This window comes from Engraulis encrasicolus, chromosome 8 (genome assembly GCF_034702125.1).
Source record: "Engraulis encrasicolus isolate BLACKSEA-1 chromosome 8, IST_EnEncr_1.0, whole genome shotgun sequence".
NCBI lineage: Eukaryota > Metazoa > Chordata > Actinopteri > Clupeiformes > Engraulidae > Engraulis > Engraulis encrasicolus.
In genome coordinates, this window is record NC_085864.1 from 11,857,226 (window position 1) to 11,877,288 (window position 20,063).

The 20,063-nt window shown below is 45.1% G+C and overlaps 1 protein-coding gene across 1 annotated transcript in view; it reads left to right on the forward strand.

Annotated features, from left to right (window-relative positions):
- Positions 1-641: 641 nt before the first annotated feature.
- Positions 642-20,063, forward strand: part of lsamp (limbic system associated membrane protein) — a 247,328-nt gene continuing 227,906 nt past the window's right edge. Inside the window, exon 1 of the mRNA XM_063204977.1 lies at positions 642-1,130. Within this exon, the coding sequence (XP_063061047.1) occupies positions 976-1,130 (155 nt within the window). The 5' untranslated portion in view covers positions 642-975. The remainder of the gene's footprint in view (positions 1,131-20,063) is intronic.

A 20,063-nucleotide genomic window follows, 5' to 3' on the forward strand; every position in this document is an offset into this window, starting at 1 on the left:
GCTTAACATGATGGAAAGTGTGCAGTATGCTCTCCTGCACGCTGTTCTGAATCGAGTTATAGGCTATAGACACCACACATTCACTGCTTAAGCTGATGCCACGGTAGGCTATTAGAAAACTTAGAGACAGATATGTCTAAAAATCTGATTATCATGTTTAACTTGTGTTTCAGGCATCAGGCAAAGTCAAGAACATCTTACAGACAGAGAATGCATTTAGTTTATTTTTCCTTTCTGAGGCCTATGGTAACAATTTTGAAATATCAAAAAGATTTTAAAGGCTCCCTCAGAATTGTGCTGGGTGTTCAGTAAGCTACAACAACTAAAAACCTATCTGCCACACATTTAATACACTCGCTGTCCTGTTGCTACTCAAGGCCTCTTGTTAATGGTAGGCCTAGTGCACTTAGGCTGCAATAGGCCTACAATGAACGCAGCCGCGCAGACGGGGTTATGTGGAGTTTAAAATGAGTTTACACAAAAGCCCGAGTTGTCTGGCCATTGCAGGACCCCTTTGCAGTTGTGGCGGGAAGAGAGAGGGGCAGCAGATGATAATGTTGTCGTGACAACCAATGAGCGAGCATCAGACTCTCGTGAAGGGGGCAGCAGTGCGATGTTTAGAGCGGGGGAGGAGAGTCGGGGAGAGAGAGCGAGAGAGAGTGAGCTGAAGTGAGAGATGGTAACCGCGGAGGACGGAATATCCACTTGATGGGAGACCAGCTAGTCGCTTTTCTTTCTCGGGAGCAGCGGGATACGTCTGTGTGCACACGAGTGTATGGAGTAGACTCCATGCATGCTTTCAGACCATTTTTCTTCCGTTACTTCAACGCGTGTTTGTCTTCATCTGTATAAGTCAGACAGGGGGCTTTTTGTTGTTGCGGAGCGCATCCCAAGCGTGGAACTGAACTGGAACAATCTCTCTTCAAAGTGCAAATACACTTTTCCCCGTGGACCTAAAGCGTGTCTTTTTCTGAAATGCTCGTCGGAAGGAAGTCGTGTTGGAGGCAGTTGCAGGCGTCTTTTTTCAGGCTACTTTGTCTTATTCCCACAGGATTCCCCGTCCGGAGTGTGGATATGCAACGCCCGACCGACAACGTTACCGTACGTCAGGGTGATACAGCCGTAATCAGGTAGGATGCGAAAACTTCACTTCAGAATGACAGTTAGCCTATGTCACTAATAGCGTAGACTTCATGTAGATGACTAACTTTACAATGTTATCATGTCCGATAAGTTGGACTACCCAAATTGCCCAGGGCTCCTCATTGCGCAGACCTCGATTTCAGACGATAGAAGTTCAGTTCAAACTGGTATTGGAGAGTCTACTGCGCAATGAAATGACATGTCAGTAACTTATTGTGTACGTGTTATAACAATGCATTTCCTAAGCATGCTGTCATCGTAGTATGTAATGTCCGTGTTTGGTCTGTTGAGATTGAAAGATGCTGGTGAAATGGTGGAGAACAGATGAAACGGGGACTTAGTGGGGATAGAGAGACAACTGTTTCTGCCATAACATGTTTAGGTAAATACTATTCATGTAGCCCAGGAGCTAAGAAGATACCCAAGCCTCTCCTTTTTCAGGGAGATCAGCAAGTCAAAATATAACGCAGTAGTTACGGATGCTGGAACGAGCATCAGCCGTGGGTAAGGGGTTGGAACACTTCTTGCATGATGATAGCCAAACATGCAAATGAAGATCCGTTGATGTTGTGATCGACTTTGTGTTCCCAGCTTGTTCCCTCACAGAAGAAAAACAGCCCATCTAATTAGGCATGTTTTGGGCAGATGTCTTTGGTCACGTGCGCGCTATCCCGATAAAGTCGCCTATTATTTATGAACGCATGCGCCAGTGTTGCCCAGGGGTCTCCGTGGTACAATGTAGGCTGCTGACCTCTCGCAAGCCATTTGCATAAACCAACACAGGTCACGCCTTCATTTCTGGCCCATTTAACATATTATGTTTAAGTAATGGGATATTATTCAATAGCCTACGTGTGCCACGAAAGGCATGCAAGCAAGCTGGCAGACACATAGCATGGCTGAAGTAATACAACTCTGCTAGATATTTTATCACTGAAGGCTAAGGCTTCCACGGATCACGTCATGCTGTTTTGTGAGGCAACGGGTTGTACAGCTGGACCATCACTGAGAAAACTCGCATCTGACGTCTGAAAGAGCCCCATATGTTTACATAGACAATATGTATAATTCAACGGTGGCACAGCTTCAGAAGTGCTTTCACTGAGACAACATAGACGCACAGTGTGCAGTCTGTTCTCTTATCCCCTAAGCAAGCTTCTTTGTGTCCTGCTCACAGCAGTGCATCTTATTTTTTTTGACAACACACACTTCGCCTACACGGTTGGCACATGTAAGCAAGCATCTCTTGCCTACATCTTGGGGAGAGTGTCTAGGAAGGACTTCAGGACTTGATGTTGAACAAAAAAAAGAAAAGGATTTGCCTCTGTAAGCGTTTCTCTTCTGATGTTACTCCCTACTCCCCACTTACAAAAAAAAATGTGTTGGAAGCCTTCAGGCATATATTTGGCTGGGCCTATTCAAATGCCTTTGGCTATTACAGGCATGTCCGCATCATCGACAACAAGCAGTGTGGTGGTTGCATTCCAAATACATTCAATTGCCATAAGGAAGAAGACAGCTACAGGCCACATGCTGTAAATCACGGTAATTTCTCGGAAGCAGAAAACAGGATTGCTGTTTCCCTGTGCAACACAGCATCATTAGCATCCTGCGATAGTGGCGCTGGCTTGCCGCAGACGTTGACAGGATCCATTAGGTGATGGGAGTTGTTCTTGTCGTGTCATTGGCCTAGTTCGCACTCAGGTTCATTGTGAGTTTATAAATATGACCCTCTCTCTTAATGCGATGGGCTGTTTTGGATGACGTGACCCTTTCTTAATACAATGTCTTGCTGCAGGTGAACGGGCTCAGTATATAGGGCTAAGGTGCATCATAAATCTCTTTCTGCTCTAAGTCACACAGTCCTACCCAGGACACAGGCCTACTCCCTTCCCTTCTCGGACAGAACTGTGCTGCTGTATGAGGGTTTTTACATTACATTACACTTAGCAGACGCTTTTATCCAAAGCGACTTACAGTTATTATCAGTGGAGGGTATTGGTTACAGTCCCTGGAGCAGTTGGGGGTTATAGTAGGTGCCTTGCTCAAGGGCATCTCAGCTATGGAGTGAGATAGGGAGTGGAAAGGTGGGATTCGAAACTACAACCCTCTGATCTAAAACTCATCTCCTTAACCACTAGGCCACAGCTCCCCAAGGACTAAACCATTCTTCACTGACATAGAATCCTAGATCTCTCATCACTATCTGTATGCAGGAGAATGGTTCATTACAGTACAATGCAATGCATGCAGACATCCCACAACATGCGAGGCATGCAGGCAATCTCATAGATGAGAGTTGATAATCGATTGTCATGGCACCTGGAGAATGCGCTACGGCAATTATTAGGTTGTAATTCATTCTTGTCAAAGTGACAGACCCATCCTACATCAGGGCTCATGAACCTGATGTTGGACCACTGATTGGGGAGATTGGAGGCTGACACAGTTAAATGGCTGACGGCTCCAGGTTTTCTACTTCATTAAAGCAGCACTAATAGTCAACGAGAGAATTGCCTCTTGTCTTGAAAAAGTGAGATGGTTCACTCCTCAAAAATGACTTTTTGGTTAACCAAATTCGAAAATGTGTTTTAGCCTGCTGTAGCCCCTTAACACATGCCTATGGACCACTGGAAGATTGTAATAGTCACTGGAAAAACTTTACTACCATCATACTTCACCACTATGACTGAGTGCACAGGGCCTTTAGTAAGACATTGCGACTTGGTCATTGCCATTCTGGTAACAGCTCATTTAAATTGGGGGCTGTGTCTTAAGGGGTTAACGTTGATAAACAACTGAAACATTCATGTGGAGAAAATTGTTGCCTTTATTGTTGCTTTAAATATACAGTTGCCTCCCAGTCATAAGTAGTCAATCACCCACCTCCCATGCACCCTTCAGTTCGTCGCCTACACTCAGGGCGACATCAAACAGTGGAGACACACACTTGAGTGCCACAGTCTGTCAACAGTCTTGATTTTTCCTTCATCTCATCGCCAACTTCTCCATGCTGCTGTCACTGTATTAATTGCGGCCCTCCACCTTGTCAATATTGCAATGTCTATGGGGCAGATTGCACTGCTTTGACTGCTGGGGTAGAACATGCGACCAGGACAGCCGACGGGGGGTGGGGCAAAGGGTACGTTGTCCCGGGCCCATGGAGATGGGGGGGCCCAGAATTGAATCCCAATTATGTATATTAAAGAGGTGTCTTTTCAGATGCCTTTGTCCTGGGCCCAGCCAAAGCTGTCAGTAGCCCTGCACGTGACAGCCATTCGTTAAGGCCCCAATGGCACAGCTGGACTGATTGTGCTGTCAACAAAATCCACAAATTATTCATGCTTGTTTATATGTTTATTTGTTTGCTTGTTGGTGTGTTTTTTAATGGTTGGTTGCGTTTTGACTTTACCCACCTGGCCCCTGTGTGATAGGATGTTTTTCTGGTTTGAAGGGAAACCGTGCAGTCAGTTGGAGGAGGGGGAGGGAATTGTTTGGTTCCGCTGTCATTAGTCATTGTCACGGCAATCCTCCCAAAAAATCTTCTCCCTCCTTCCCACCCTCCCACAAGCATCGCGTCACAAAACATGAGACATGCATCTAGTGCTAAGTGTGTGGGGGTGGCTTCTGGTGAGGGATTTAGGGTGCACACCCCCGCCCCCCCAGTCATCAGGTTACGAGCGATCCAGATTTTTCTGACAGTGCAGTAAAAGTGTCTGATCTTCAAGTCCCTGATTCCAGGAATTACCCTGAATATAGTATACAGTGCCCTCCATAATTATTGGCACCCCTGGTTGAGATGTGTTTTTTAGCTTCCAATTATTTTATTTTTTTCTAAATAATATGGGACCTTAATGGAAAAAAAGAGAAAAATCCAACCTTCAATACAAGTGCATTTATTCAGTGGGGAAAAAATCCCACAAAAAGAAATAATTATTTGACATCAAATAATGTGTGTCACAATTATTAGCACCCCTGGTGTTAATATTTTGTACAACCCCCTTTTGCCAACAAAACAGCACCTAATCTTCTCCTATAATGTTTCAAAAGATGGGAAAAGACAGAAAGAGGGATCTTCAGCCATTCCTCTTTGCAGAATCTCTCTAAATCATCCAGAGACCTGGGTCCTCTCCTCTGTACTCTCCTCTTCAGCTCACCCCACAGGTTCTCAATGGGGTTGAGGTCAGGGGACTGAGATGGCCATGGGAGGAGCTTGATCTTGTGTCTGGTGAACCATTTCTGTGTAGATTTGGCCATATGTTTAGGGTCATTGTCTTGCTGAAAGACCCAGTGACGACCCAGCTTCAGCTTTCGGGCAGAGGGCAACAGATTTTGATTTAAAATGTCCTGGTATTTCAAAGCATTCATGATGCCATGCACCCTAACAAGGTTCCCAGGGCCTTTGGAAGCGAAACAGCCCCACAGCATCACTGACCCACCCCCATACTTCACAGTGGGTATGAGGTGCTTTTCAGCATGCACATCTTTCGTGGTACGCCAGACCCACTTAGAGTGTTTGTTGCCAAAAAGCTCAATCTTGGTCTCATCTGACCAAAGCACACGGTCCCAGTTGAAGCCCCAATACCGCTTGGCGAACTCCAGACGCTTGCGTTTATGATTGTGAGTGAGGAAAGGTTTTCTCCGTGCATGCCTCCCAAACAGCTTGTTGGCGTGTAGACAGCGCCTGATGGTTGATTTGGAGACTTTGTGACCCCAGGATGCTACCATTTGTTGTAATTCTGTAACAGTGAGCTTTGGAGATCTTTTGATTTCTCTTACCATCCTCCTCACTGTGCGTGGTGGCAAAATAAACTTGGGTCCTCGTCCAGGCTTGTTTACCACTGTTCCAGTTGTTTTGAACTTCTTAATTATTCCTCTCACAGTGGATATGGGCAGCTGCAGTTGAGTGGCAATCTTCTTGTAGCCTCTGCCTGACCTGTGAAGGTCGACGCACATCTGCCTCACTTGTATGCTGTGTTCCTTTGTCTTTCCCATGTTTAAGAGTGGATAAGAGAAATGGCCTCGGTGTCACGTCATATTTATACCCCAGGGAAACAGGAAGTGATGAATTACTAATTAAATGTTCCTACATACTCTGGTAAACTTTGTAAACTACTGTAGAAATGACAGAAATGCTTCAATTATATTTATTGCCTGGGAATTGTTAAGGGTGCCAATAATTGTGGAACAGGTGATTTAATGAAAAATAATTATTTTTTAGTCAGGGATTTTTTTTTATTTTCTTACAATTCATTTGAGTTGAAGGCTACATTTTCCTACAATTTTCAGTGTGACAGTATTCTTCTGCAATAAACACTGAATTTATTTTAAGGCTTTTAACACATCTCAACCAGGGGTGCCAATAATTATGGAGGGCACTGTATATAAATAATTATGTAAGTAAAGAGAGAGACGGAGAGAGAGCGGTGACACAATCTCTGCATGCCAAAGCCACCTGCTTTAGAGTCACCTCTCATTCCACAGAAGCTAATAAACAACCTAACAGAATAAATATAACAGACACACAATTTTAGGTAATGGATACATACAAAACCTTCCTCAACGCCATCCTTCGTTTCCTTGGAGTTCTCTTTTTTCACTGTGTTTGCTTCGATGTGCAGATAAAACCTGTTCACAAAGGCCAGCTATTCATTAAGGCCCCTTTTAGTGCGCATTAGTGGGTTTATAGAGAATCCATTCTTCAGATGATGGCCTTTCGTTTGCCGTGTAGCTCACAGATCATTTCGCATTAAGGTGGAGACATCAGCATTTTTTCCCCATTTAATTTCAAGTTTTTTTTTAATTCTTCTCCACACATCTATCTGAAAGAGACAAGGACCATCTCAGGAGGTTTTTTTTGCTTTTGTAGTTAATCGCAGCTCACTCTCATGTAAAAATGAAGAAAAAATGGTAGACCATTTCCCCAGCCCTGAGGAAAAGCACACTCCTATCGTTTCCCCATCACTGGCTCCTTTTGACGCCGGTGGCTTATTGTAATCAGCTAAAGGGGCCCGCCGTGTCCGCGGTGTGCTTGAATGAGCTCTGTTTAAGTGGCGCACCTTCTCAACAGTAAAGTGCAGGTGACCAGCAAGGTGGCACACTTGCATTTTAAAAAGAGGGGGGAGCGTAGCTCGCCAATTGTAGCCATTTCAGTTGTCAGGGGGATTAAAGAGAAGAAAAAAACGGGAAAAAAAACGAGGATATATGAAGTCTCAAGTGGCTGTGAATCCAATTTTATGGTAAATTTCATCGCTAAAGGGGAGAATATTTGATTTGTACCTTCGGGGTCTGGAATAAAGTCCACTTGCTCGACTTTTGCAGCAGCAGAGTCTCTGATGGTATCGTGGGGTATATTAATGATCTGTCAAAGCCTTTTCCTGGGCAGACATCTGTGGCTGTGCTTTTGAAACACACACGTGTGTACATGCCCACGCACACACAGACACACACACACACAAGTGCTCGCACACACGCACACACACACACACACACACACACACACACACACACACACACACACACACACACACACACACACACAAACACACACATGCTCGCACACACACACACACACACACACACACACACACACACACACACACACACACACGCACACACACACACACACACACACACACACACACACACACACACACGCACACACATTCCAGTACTTAAAGCAGTCTTGAAATGAAGAAATGTTCCTCTGAGTTCTCTGAACATGGTGAGTCATAGTTGCTAGTACTACGAGGCTACAGTGCTCCTCTCTATACATCCACAAATTCAGGGTTGACCTGGTCATGCGTGAATTACGTAACACCCCTGTTTGAAATGCTTGATAGAACTATCTTCATTCCTTAAATACGCAATATCCTAGGCACAGCATACCTGCTAAGTCGCTATTTTAACAGCTTCAGTCTAAAATTGCATATAAAAAAGCATTGTTATGTAATATCTTCTATATTATCGCAGAACTATGACCTCAGCATATCAGTGTCGCGTTTCTTTCCATGGCGCCGCGCCATACAGTCAATAATATTTAAGCAAAACAAAATAAGCTGATTTGCCAAAGCCTTGCATGCAGTTGTGCGTAAAAAGGCTCTTAACTTTGTGAGAAGTGATCCTTGAACATCTGCAGTTTCTTTTTCCCTGATGGAGAGTATGAGGGCAGCATTTCGGGAGGTTATGGATGACTGCACTCGAGCTGATTGCCGTAAAGAGATCAGCCAGGAATTTAACCTTTTTTTGACCCCCTGGGTATACGTAGGCTCTGCCCAATCTATTTTATATAAGAAGCCTGGTATAGCTTACTGTGGAGAAGACCAATGTTGTGAGATAAATATAGAATGAATATATGGGAGTATGTATTTCCCTGCAGTCCCATTGGGCACTGTGGCTGCCATAATCATTAGAAAGAACCAGGAGGCATCGGTGTTTATGTGCTTGTGTGTGTGTGTGTGTGTGTGTGTGTGTGTGTGTGTGTGTGCGTGTGTGTGTGTGTGTGTGCGCGTGTGTATATGCGTGCGTGCGTGCATGCATATATGCAGGGCCGTTGACAGCTTTGGCTGGGCCCAGGACAAAGACATTTGAAAGGGCCTCAAACCCAATGCATACGATGTAAGGAGGGTCAGTTCTTGGCCCCCTCTCTCCCTGGGCCCAGGACAACTGTCCCAATCCCCCCCCCCCTCCTGTTCTCTTCCCTGCATCTATGCATGCGTGTGTGGGTGAGAGCGAGAGAGAGAGAGAGCATGTGTGTGTCTACATGTGTCTGTGTGTGTGTGTGTGTGTGTGTGTGTGTGTGTGTGTGTGTGTGTGTGTGTGTGTGTGTGTGTGTGTGTGTGTGTGTGTGTGTGTGTGTGTGTGTGTGTGTGTGTGTGTGTGTGTGTGTGTGAAAGGGGGATTTGAGGTGGGTTAGCAAATAGGAAAACACTTTGGCTAAGTCTCTCATGAAACTGATAGATGAGTCTTGCTGTGGCGTCCTGAGTGCTGAGTCCCAGGAGTCTTCCTATCTTTCAATGAGTCATCAGTCAGCGCTTAATGCTGTTGCTGGTTCCCCTCTCCCTTTCTTTTTCTCTCCTCCTCTTTCCCCTTTCCTCTTCCTCTCTTCCTCTCTTCCTCTCTTCCTTCCCTGTTCCTTCTTTTGCCCAACTCCTCGTTTTCATCTCCCTCCTTAACAGCTCCCCACTGACAGGACTGCCGCTACCTCTCCAGGCATTCGCCCACGTAGTTTTCTGAATCGGCCCCATCTAATGTTGACGTCCTTTTCTTAATACCCCTTCCCTCCCAAACCGGTTTCTCCTCTTAATCCTTATCGTATCCTCCGTTTAAACCCATCAACAACACCTCAACAACTCAGACACACACACACACACACACACGCCCACGTATGCTACACTATCCCTTATTATGCATGCTTCTCTCATCTCATCTTCCTCTACCCTTGACACACACACGCACACGCGCACGCGCACACGCACACGCACACGCACACACACACACACACGCACACGCACACGCACACGCACACACACACACACACACAGGTACCAACAGTGATTTGTAAAAAAGGGACTTTTATTATTGCGGACAGATATTTTGATGATATTGCAAATCGTGGCCGGCTGTTTCGCATGGGGAGATTTTGACTGTTTGTATTTCAAGCAAGCATGCCATCCCTCAAGCTCATCTCTGGTCAGCTTTAACACTGCCCCCCCCCCCACACACACACACACACACACACACACACACACACACACACACACACACACACACACACACACACACACACACACACACACACACACACACACACACACACACACACACACACACACACTTCTCTCATAAATCTAAGAGTCTGCTACATTTTGCAGTAGCAGGTAGGCAGCAGACAGCAAGCAGTGGTGTCAGAGGCAGAGCTGGGGTGGAACAAAAAAAAAACTAAATTGGCCCAGGCATTTGTGGCATTAGAAAAGCCTCTCACCTACCCCAGCCCCAATGGGCCACCCAATATAACTTGTGGACTGATCTCTAAGGGCAAAAAAACCAAACACATTTTAAAAAATCAAGCAAAATGATTGGCTTAGAGACTGTCGAACCACCAGGAAAAAAATACTGAAATACCCCACCCCCAATTGGACACCCAATCTATCTTGTGGACTGATCTCTAAGGGCAAAAAAACAAAAGAAGCAAATAAACAAACATAAAATCAAGCAAAATGATTGGCTTGGAGACTGTCGAACCACCAGGAAAATGCCCTGTATTCCAGATGAGCAGTCCAGATCCATCCCTGGTCAGAGGCATTCTGGATCTCATCTGGTTCTGGAATAGTGGCTAGTGACCTGATTCAAAGCCGATGGGAGTGCGGGCGCGAGCGTGAGCAGAGAGAGGGACACGCAGCATTAGCTAGCGGCCAGCCCGGCCCGTAATCCCCTCAGAGAGGCCGGCTTGGCCCTATAGCAACACCAGCGCCAGCGAAGGATTTTTCTAATCAATTTTCATTTCCATGATTATTTTTTTAGGGCCACAAAATGTTGTTTTGGGGTGTGTCGTGTGGTGGTGTCGCATGAGAGGGAAGAGAGAGAAGTGTCCTGTACATGTTGGAATGTGTTGGAATGCAAGGGCGTCCTCCGTCTATCATTCAGCTTTCTGGCACATGCTCTCTCTCTCTTTCTATCTCTCTCTCTCTCTCTCTCTCTCTCTCTCTCTCTCTCTCTCTCTCTCTCTCTCTCTCTCTCTCTCTATCTCTCTCTCTCTCACTCTCCTTTCCTCACAGTTTCTTCCTTTTTTCTATCTCTCTCTGCTTCCTTCTCTCTCTCTCTCTCTCTCTCTCTCTCTGTCTCTCTCTCTCTCTCTCTCTCTCTCTCTCTATCTCTCTCTCTCTCTCTCTCTCTCTCTCTCTCTCTCTCTCTCTCTCTCTCTCATGGCAAACTGAGTTGATTAAACATTCACTCTTCCTTCGCCTCTCTGTGTTGAAAAGTCCTGGCCCTGGACAGTCGAACCTCTTCTCAGTTTTTGAGAAGCTTTGACTCCCTGTGTGGCAGGAAGCCATCAAGGACGGGCTCGGATGGATGGAATGAATGAAGAAAAGAATACAAAAAAAAAGGACTATACGAGGGAGAGAGTGTGTGGATGTGAATGTGGTCTGTGATTCCTGGCTGACTGAGTGTCACTGCTTGACTCCACTTGTCACGATGGGTGAGAATGAACTGCACTCTCAGAGGAAGGCAGAACAAAGGCTACTGTACCTCACAATGAGATTTGTGTGTAGCCCCGCAGCCCTTCATACTCTCTCTCTCTCTCTCTCTCTCTCTCTCTCTCTCTCTCTCTCTCTCTCTCTCTCTCTCTCTGCATGTGTTAGGGAGGAACTGTGAGGCTTGCTTGTGTGTGGAGAGGAATGGAAAGAAGAGATGGAAGAAGCGGGTAGAAGGGAATGGAAGATGGGCGACGGAGTGAAAAAGGCAGGGGCGAGGGAAAGAGAGGCTTTGAGGGAAAGAGAGGCTTTGAGGCCTACTTGTTTGCAGTAGAGGAGAACGACAGAAGGGAGAGATGGAGACAGATGGAGAGAGCAAATGGAAGAGAGGAGGAGTGGAAGTGATAGACAGGGAAAGAGAAGTGTGAGTGACATAAAGGATTTGAGACCTACTCATGTCAGGTGGAGGAGAGAAGCGAGAGAAGTGATGGAGACAGATGTATAGAGGGATAGACAGATGAAGTGCAAGGGGATGTAAGTGATGGAGAGTAAAGGAGAGGCATGAGGGAAAGAGAGGATTTGAGGTCTACTCGTGAAAGGCAGAAAGGGGAAGAGGGAGAGGGGGATGAGTTGGAGACAGGTGTAGAGAGTGACGAATGTCGAAAGGGATGGAAGTGATGGAAAGAGAACGATAGGCATGAAGGAAAGAAAGAATTTGAGGCCAACTCATGTGAGGGGGGCAGTAGAGTAGTAGAGTAGAGTACTCTTATTAATACAGAGGGAGATGAAGGCTTCTGACACCTTACATAGATGCATACAGTAGATACAAGACATAGACAGAGACCTAATACACACTCTTGAGAAAAATATACGAAAAAAAGACAAACACAAGACTTGCTGCCACTCGCGTTGGCGGCCGGAAGTAAAGGGGAAGGAGAGCGGGAGAAGTAAAAATTGGAGAAAGAGATAATGATGGAGATGGAAGGAGAGGGAAGACAAGGGAGAAAGGGGGAAAAGGGGGAGAAGGCAGAGATGGGAGGGGGATATAGAGGGAGAAGATATTGAGAGGGAAAGCTATGCTATACCACACAATGAGCCTTGTGTGTAGCCCTGCAGCCTTGCAATTCCTCGCTCGCTCTATGCATGCATCGGGGACCGTGAGGCCCATAGACATCATATAGAATACTAGACTGAGCAACGAACGTAACCGCTACTGGGCCGAATGGGACCGCGGGCCCGCCATCTTGGAAAGGTGATTCGCTCCATTCAGTATAACCGGGTTGATAGGAGTAATGAATAGTCAGCGCATTTGATTAACAATTTATAGCTAAAAAACACTCGTTTTATGCGTTTTAAATATAATCCGTGAAGCACTGATAACAAAAATCATGGTTTGACTGGATTTATTGTTCATAGCCTACTTGGTTAATCTTAAATTGTACACAATTAAACCAGCGCTTTTACTGGGAATATCAGAAGAGACACGGGCGCGTTTTGTTTGACCCGGAAACTGTGCTAATGTGTCAGGGCAAAGAGCTACCTTGGCCACATCAGGTGTTTACTAGAGTCTATATAAGTCTTTATCGTGTATGTCCTCATTTAAACGTAGGCTATTTATATTCCCATATAACAACGTTCACTTCGTTACGAAATTATGCTTGGGGGACATGCATGACGAGCTCCGTGATCTATCTGCTCAATGAGAGGAAATACGACTATATCAGTTGTTTTATTTTGTCTAGTTTCATCCCGTAGTAGACTACAAGCAACATAGATTCAGATTCTGCTCAAGCTGGTACTATTCTGCAGAAAGCCACAGGCTAGTCGAGCTGAGAGACACAGTTCATCACACTTGTTTTGAATAGCCTACTTGAATTGACTTACCGGTATAGTTGTCAACAAACAGACATCTTAAATTAACATTAGGCAAACCCAACCGCAGGCAATACAGTAAAAGGCTCAGCGGTGATATGACAGGGCCCTGTAGTCATTACTTTTGTAGCCTAATCATGTTAAATTACTTTTCTTACATGTTTTTGTCTTTGACAACTGAATAATGCTGCATTCACATGATTGGGGAGCCATAACAAAACACACATAACTTGTCATATAAGCTTTATTTCATGAACAGAACAATCAAACTAAACCAGGCCGTCACATTAAGGGTGAGTAAATTTCAGCAATAGTATGTCCATTTGGTGTGTAGCAGGGCTTACGTATAGGCCTATTAAGTTATCAGAAATAAGTGCCATGAAAAGCACTGAAGAAAAACACACATGGAATAGACAAAAACACAGGAGAGTGAATAAGTCTATGGTAAGACAGGCTTGAGCAATGGTAGATATGTTTCACAATCTCAAACACTTAACTGGAAAGCAGCATGGGGTCAGTTGTTCTTACTGGCCAGACAGCACAGTTTCAGTTCTCAAATGACATGATGGAGCAATGGTAAACACACATACATGTAGATATGTTTCACAATCTCAAACACTTAACTGGAAAGCAGCATGGGGTCAGTTGTCCTTTCTGGCCAGACAGCTCAGTTTCAGTTCTCAAATGACATGATGGAGATGCAAGATAGTGACTGATGACACTCTGATGAAGGCCACAGAGCCTTTGCGCGTTTTAATGCATTTCCCCTTTAAATAAAATAAGTTGGGGTTTTTTAATCCACATTAATCAACTGAAGTGCCTGGATCAATATTTTTTTTCCTCCTGTCTTTTTTTGAACATTAAACCCCTTCCAAGAGCACCAGTTGGTTTTGAGGGATACTAGTAGTGCTCTCCTCTGATGCAAGATAGTCATTGACAACACTGAAGTAGGCACTGGTTAATCTTTTTTCCACAGGCCCCACCTGCTTGGAATAATTCCATTACAGGGGCTACATTAGAGAGGAGGGGGGGAGGATGAGAGCCTACCCCTCATCACAAGACGAGGACCAACTGGTGATGGTGGCTGGACAGGCGGAGGTGGTGGCATTCACATCAGAGTACTGAGTGAATCATCAACTTAAAGGGACACTGTGTGAGATTTGTAGTTGTTTATTTCCAGAATTCATGCTTCCCATTCACTAATGTTACCTTTTTCATGAATACTTACCACCACCATCAAATTCTAAGTACCGGTATTCATTATGACTGGAAAAATTGCACTTTTCATACACGAAAAGGGGGATCTTCTACCTGGTCCGCCATTTTGAATTTCCAGACATAGCCATTTTTAGTTGCAAAAATGACTGTACTTGGACCATACTAGACAATGTGTGTTTATTACTTAGTAAACTTTCATGTAAAGATCAATTTTGGCAAGTGGCAGCCCAGTTTCAATGAGCAACATAGTTGCAGTACCTTTTTTACCATTTCCTGCACAGTGTCTCTGCTGTGGTTTTCAAAGTGGGGGCAGCAAGGGGGTACTAGGGGGACTGCAGCAGGTGAAATTAATAAATTAATTTAACTAAACCAAAATAAACAAAAAATAAGCCTAACAATAAACCTACTAGTCACGACTTCTAGTCTCTTTGAAATAGCCCCATTTACACACTACTCCTTGTCAGGGTTAAGTTTTGGAACCCCTGACCTAGAGCCTTGATGACCCTCTGCATTACTCGCGGTGATGAAGGCTGAAGAGAAGGTGCCAATCCACATCTGAAGCAGAGACCATCTCTGCATCACCTCCTCACAGGACAGGGACCAACAGTTGAGCTGGCCTGAAGATGTGATGAGTAGAGCCGCAAGCAAACGTCAACGCCATCCAACTGAATGGAGTAAATTCTTGATGTCTGTGAAGCACAAAATGGAAGCAGGCATTAGTAGAAAATTGCAACAAAAAACCCCCTAAAAAACCAAAAGTGGTACTGCACAATGTACTCTACACCAGGGGTGAGGAACCTTTTTCATTCAAAGTGCCGCTTTAAATGTATGAAGTCCTCCAATGAACACACATCTGAAAAAATGCTATATACAGAGACTGGATAAGATAATCTCTGTCCATATCTACCTCCCATTACTTGTTAACAATGTCATCAAACTCTGTAATCATGTGAGAATGATACAATGTATGTTATACGACATACTGTATGTTCCATGTTTGAAAAAGATGACTTTGAATAGCCTGTCTGCCTGTCTGCCTGCCTGCTTGTATGAGGGAAGTGTGAGGGAGGTGTAAGAAAGGAGATGGAAGTGATGCAGAGGGGGAAAAGAGGCTCTGCTGCCTACTTGTGTGCGGTGGAAAAGAGTGAGAGTAGGACGAGTCCCCCCACATGGGCTTGCATACCCTCAGGGACCCAGGCTTGAGTCCGGCCTGGGTTATGTTCCAACCTTATGTCCCAACTCTCTCCCTCTCTTCCTGACATACTCTTGACTGTCTTTTTAATAAAACAGAAAAGGCCCTAGTGCAGCAGAACGAGTTGGAGACAGATGTAGAGAGGGAGCAATGTAGAAAGGGATGGAAGGGGAAAGAGAGACTTTGAGGCTGACTTTGGTGGTAAGGGGAAGGAGATGGGCAGAAGGAAGAGGAGCGAGAGGGGAAGAATGAGGAGAAGGCAGAGAAGGGAGGGGGAAAGGGGAGAGGGAGAAGATATTGAGAGAGAAGTCTGTTGTACCACACAATGAGCTTTGTGTGTGTAGCCCTGTAGCCCTACACTCGCACGCTTACTGCAAGGGGCTGAAGGGGCATTGGGCCCTGCTTGTGTGAGGTGGAGAGAGAGAGACAGAGACAGAGACAGAGACAGAGACAGAGAGAGAGAGAGAGAGAGAGAGACAGAGACAGAGACAGAGACAGAGACAGAGAGGAAGGAGGGTAAACTATGGAGAGAGAAGAATGAAGAAGCGGGAAAGGCTGTGAGGCCAACTGGTGAGGTGGAGAGGGGAAGAGGGGAAGGAGAATAAGAGAAGAGGTGGGGCGTGGGGAGACTGTCAAACCTACTGGAGTGAGGTGAGAGAGAGACGGAGAGACAGAGAGAGAGGAGTGGGTGAATAAGAGAGAGTGAATGAAGGAGAAGAGGTGGAAGAGGAGCAAGAGGGGTGAGAAAAGAAGGAGATCGGGAGATTGAGAGGGAACAAGTAGTGGGAGGGGAAGAGGAAGAATGAAATGACTGTTCTTGGCAGAAAGCCTTCTGCCTTGCGCGTTGGAGAGCATGTTAGGAAGACATGGGGAAGGAAGGAGAGAGAGATGGAGATGAAGATGCAGAGTGGGAGGAGATGAATAGAATTATGGAGAAGTTAGGAAAGTGAGAGATGGAGAAAAAAGGGGAGGGAGGAGAAGGGACTGATGTTGACAGAAGGTAGTGGAGAAGGGAAGAAGAGGAAGAGGGGAAACAGAGGGAGAAAAAGAGGGGGGAGAGAGAGAGAGTGAGAGAGAAGGAAGACATTGCGAGCAAAGGAGTTTAGTAATAGCTGAGAGAGGAATGACGTGGCTCAGTCTTGTCAGAAGCTTTCTCTCTCAGAAGGACTGCCTCAGTCCATGCCAATCATTGGCACTTGACTAGGGCTGTGATAATGCGTTTGGAAAAGAATGTCTGTGTGCTGATGTTTGGAGTTTACTGCTGTGTGAATCCCGTTGGTTGGATTGAGTGGGTCCTCTATGCATCAGACACCCTGAATCATACTGTGCAACAGAAATTGTAGTAGCGAACAGAAGAGAGGCTTGAGTTTTGAAGTACTTTGCTGTCAAAATGGCATTTTTTGTACCGACGGTATTACTGCTCCGTTCAAACTTCTATAGAAAGGATTTTGTTTTCATTCTCTTTCTCCGTCTCATTCTCATTTTGCTTTTTATCTACACGCCAAGGAGCTGGATGTGAATTTGCTGTTCGGAGATAAATTGGGGAAAGCGGGAGAATGAATGTCTCACACGTCCTGCTGTTTGCTGTGCTTGACAATTTTTTGTTATTATTGCACCTAAGAAGCATGTTCAAGGACTGGGACTCGTTTATTTGTTCCGGTCTTTTAGAATATGCTCTCAAAATACATGTGTTTTTCTTCTCAAGTTAGAATGATGGCCATATCATTTTTGCCTTCAAATTGCCTCTAAATACTCCATTTTAAATCTCTCAGCCTGTCGACTATTAGATTAGACAGCCTAAGTTGCATGGCCTTCAAGTAATCTTTTTTTATTTTTAACATTTTCCATAACTGACTGACTGACTGCCTTGGTCTTGTGTGGCATGTAGTATTTGATGACTGTGAGGGGAATATATTGGGGATTTGGGTCAAGAATTAGGTTGTCCCCGTTTCCCTGTTTGAAAGTCTACTATCGGACGGCTCGCGCCTATTTACTGTTACACAACAGTGCAGTTTTATTAGCCGTTTCTCGCAAAGATGCGGGGTTTAAGTGGTTCTTTTATCACCCCTGCATGCCCCACTAACAACAGAATAGCTGTGAGCGTGTTCACAGTGTTCACCGCACAGCACAGTGCCAGGGGGAGGAAGTGCTCACGCTGTCTTTATCCCCAGAGCACCTTCAACAGGCTCGACATACTGTACAGTTGAATTAGGCCGCAGGTGCCTCGCTATGCATTTTAATACAGCCCTGCGTATGTGGGGGATTTTTTTGGCCATACATCAAAAGGATGTACTAGGGAACAAAAGCTATTAAAGAAATTGCAAAAAAATCCCACATGTATGTAACACTGGCTTCTTTGAATTGAAAGATAAGAGGAATGATGATTTATGTACTGTATTGTCACCACAGAATTGTCGCCATAGTTTCCTAATGAAGATGAATTGTGCATGTGTGAGGGATTTCCATGGTGATTCAAAGTCATTTCATCACTCAATCATCATGGTCAAGAGCAGTGTGTCCCAAACATTTTATGCAGGCCCCCTTTTAGTCCTAAGTATATTTTTGCGACCCCCATCTCCCCATGTTCCAAATACCAAACACCATTTGTTGCTAGTGCTAAATTTTAATTTCACAAGGTTCACAAGAACAGAAATTATATTTATTAGCCATGTAAGTGAGAATTTATGGAATTATGGTACGTGTTTTCCCTGTTTTTATGAAAACCTTTCTGCGATCCCCCTGCAGTACCTCAGCGATTCCCCTAGGGGTCCCGGCCCCCACTTTGGGAACCCCATGTCTAGAGACCTGCATGTGAACCTCTGCAAAAAAAGTCATCAAATAAACATGTTTCAACCACTAACTTGTCATGGCAGGCATCGTGTTCTCCGTCTCTGTGGAGAGCTGATTTCTCTGACATGTCAGGAAGTATACAGTGTGCTAGCATCTGACAGCAGCTCCCATGAGGCAGCCGGTCTCATCATCGGCAGCATACTGTAGCATGCATGTAGTTTTCCGTGTCATGTTGCACATATGTTCACATTACTTTCAGTGTGTTTCACCAACACAAGAATAATGTCATTTTTATCCTTATGTTATTTAGGGAAAATGATGTGGTGTGGCACAGCACTATTTGGGAGGCGCAAAAGAGATACTGGGACATAGAGATGCACATCACTGACATGAAACACATGACATGTTAGTATGCTGTCTGTAGTTGGCTGGGCATACGTAGTATATAGTTTGGTGGGCTGACATGTCAGGAGTTCCAGTAGTGTATGGTTGCTTCTGACAGCAGATCCCAAGTGGCATAGTTCCCTCCAGTGGTGGAACAGTTGCACATAAGGCCCCAGGGCAAAACACAGATTTGGCCCCCATGCCATGGACATAATGGGGCCCCCAACATCAATACGGGAGAACCCTGGACTCAGGGGCAAATGCCCTGCTTGCCCCACCTATAGCGCCACCCATGGTTTCCCTCATTGCATGCATACTGCATTGTACTTTCTGTTTCATGTTGCACTTGCTGTATGTTCATGTGGCTGTGTGTTGTTCACAAACAGTGAGAACTTTAGATCACTGTCCTGTTATTAATAGAATAGAATAGAATAGAAAGGATTAAAAAGAAAACTGTTTATTGTCATTATACAACTACAATGAGTGAAGTGCACCCATGCAGTGCATGTTGTAATCATGTGTACTGGATAAGCACAGACATTCAGTCATGCTGCACATATGTTGTAGTCATGTGGTTCATGCCAACAAAATGTATCTCTATACCATAGTTGGGTGGACTGAACATTGACATTCATGAAACTAGCCTACCTGAGAGACTGAGCAGCCACCTGAGATGATTTTGAAAATGATTGAAGTCTGGAGGTTAAAAAAAATCATGAACACACACAGTCACCTGATGTTTGTGAGTTTAACCTCAGGTCAGTGTATTCATTAGCTCCTCATTTCAAGTCAGACCACCACAACACCACCGGGGGTGGTGCCCTCTCCCAGGTGTACACGCGTACGCACGCACGCACGCACGCACGCACTCACGCACGCACGCACGCACACACACACACACACACACACTCTGTGTATGCCCTCTCCCAGGTGCGCGGGCTCATAAAGTGGACTTGATGGGCGGCACAACACACATGCTTTCTTGCCCTCAGCGGAGTTGTGTGAAGTAGAAGTACTAGCCTGATTATCTTCGAGTTTCAAATCTCTTCGAGACTTGATGTGAGCAAGAGCATAACAATTAACATTTCCCAAATGGCATTGTCGACCCGCCTCCCGCCTCCCTGGGTTTGCTAATGATTGTATGCTTTCCGACAAAGTGGGAGGAGTACCTGAATTTTCAGTAGCTCAGAAACGATATTTGTATTGCTCTTGGCCTGACTAGAAGCAATGCTGAAGGTGTAGCATCACTAGGAGGGCACGGCCTGCCTAAG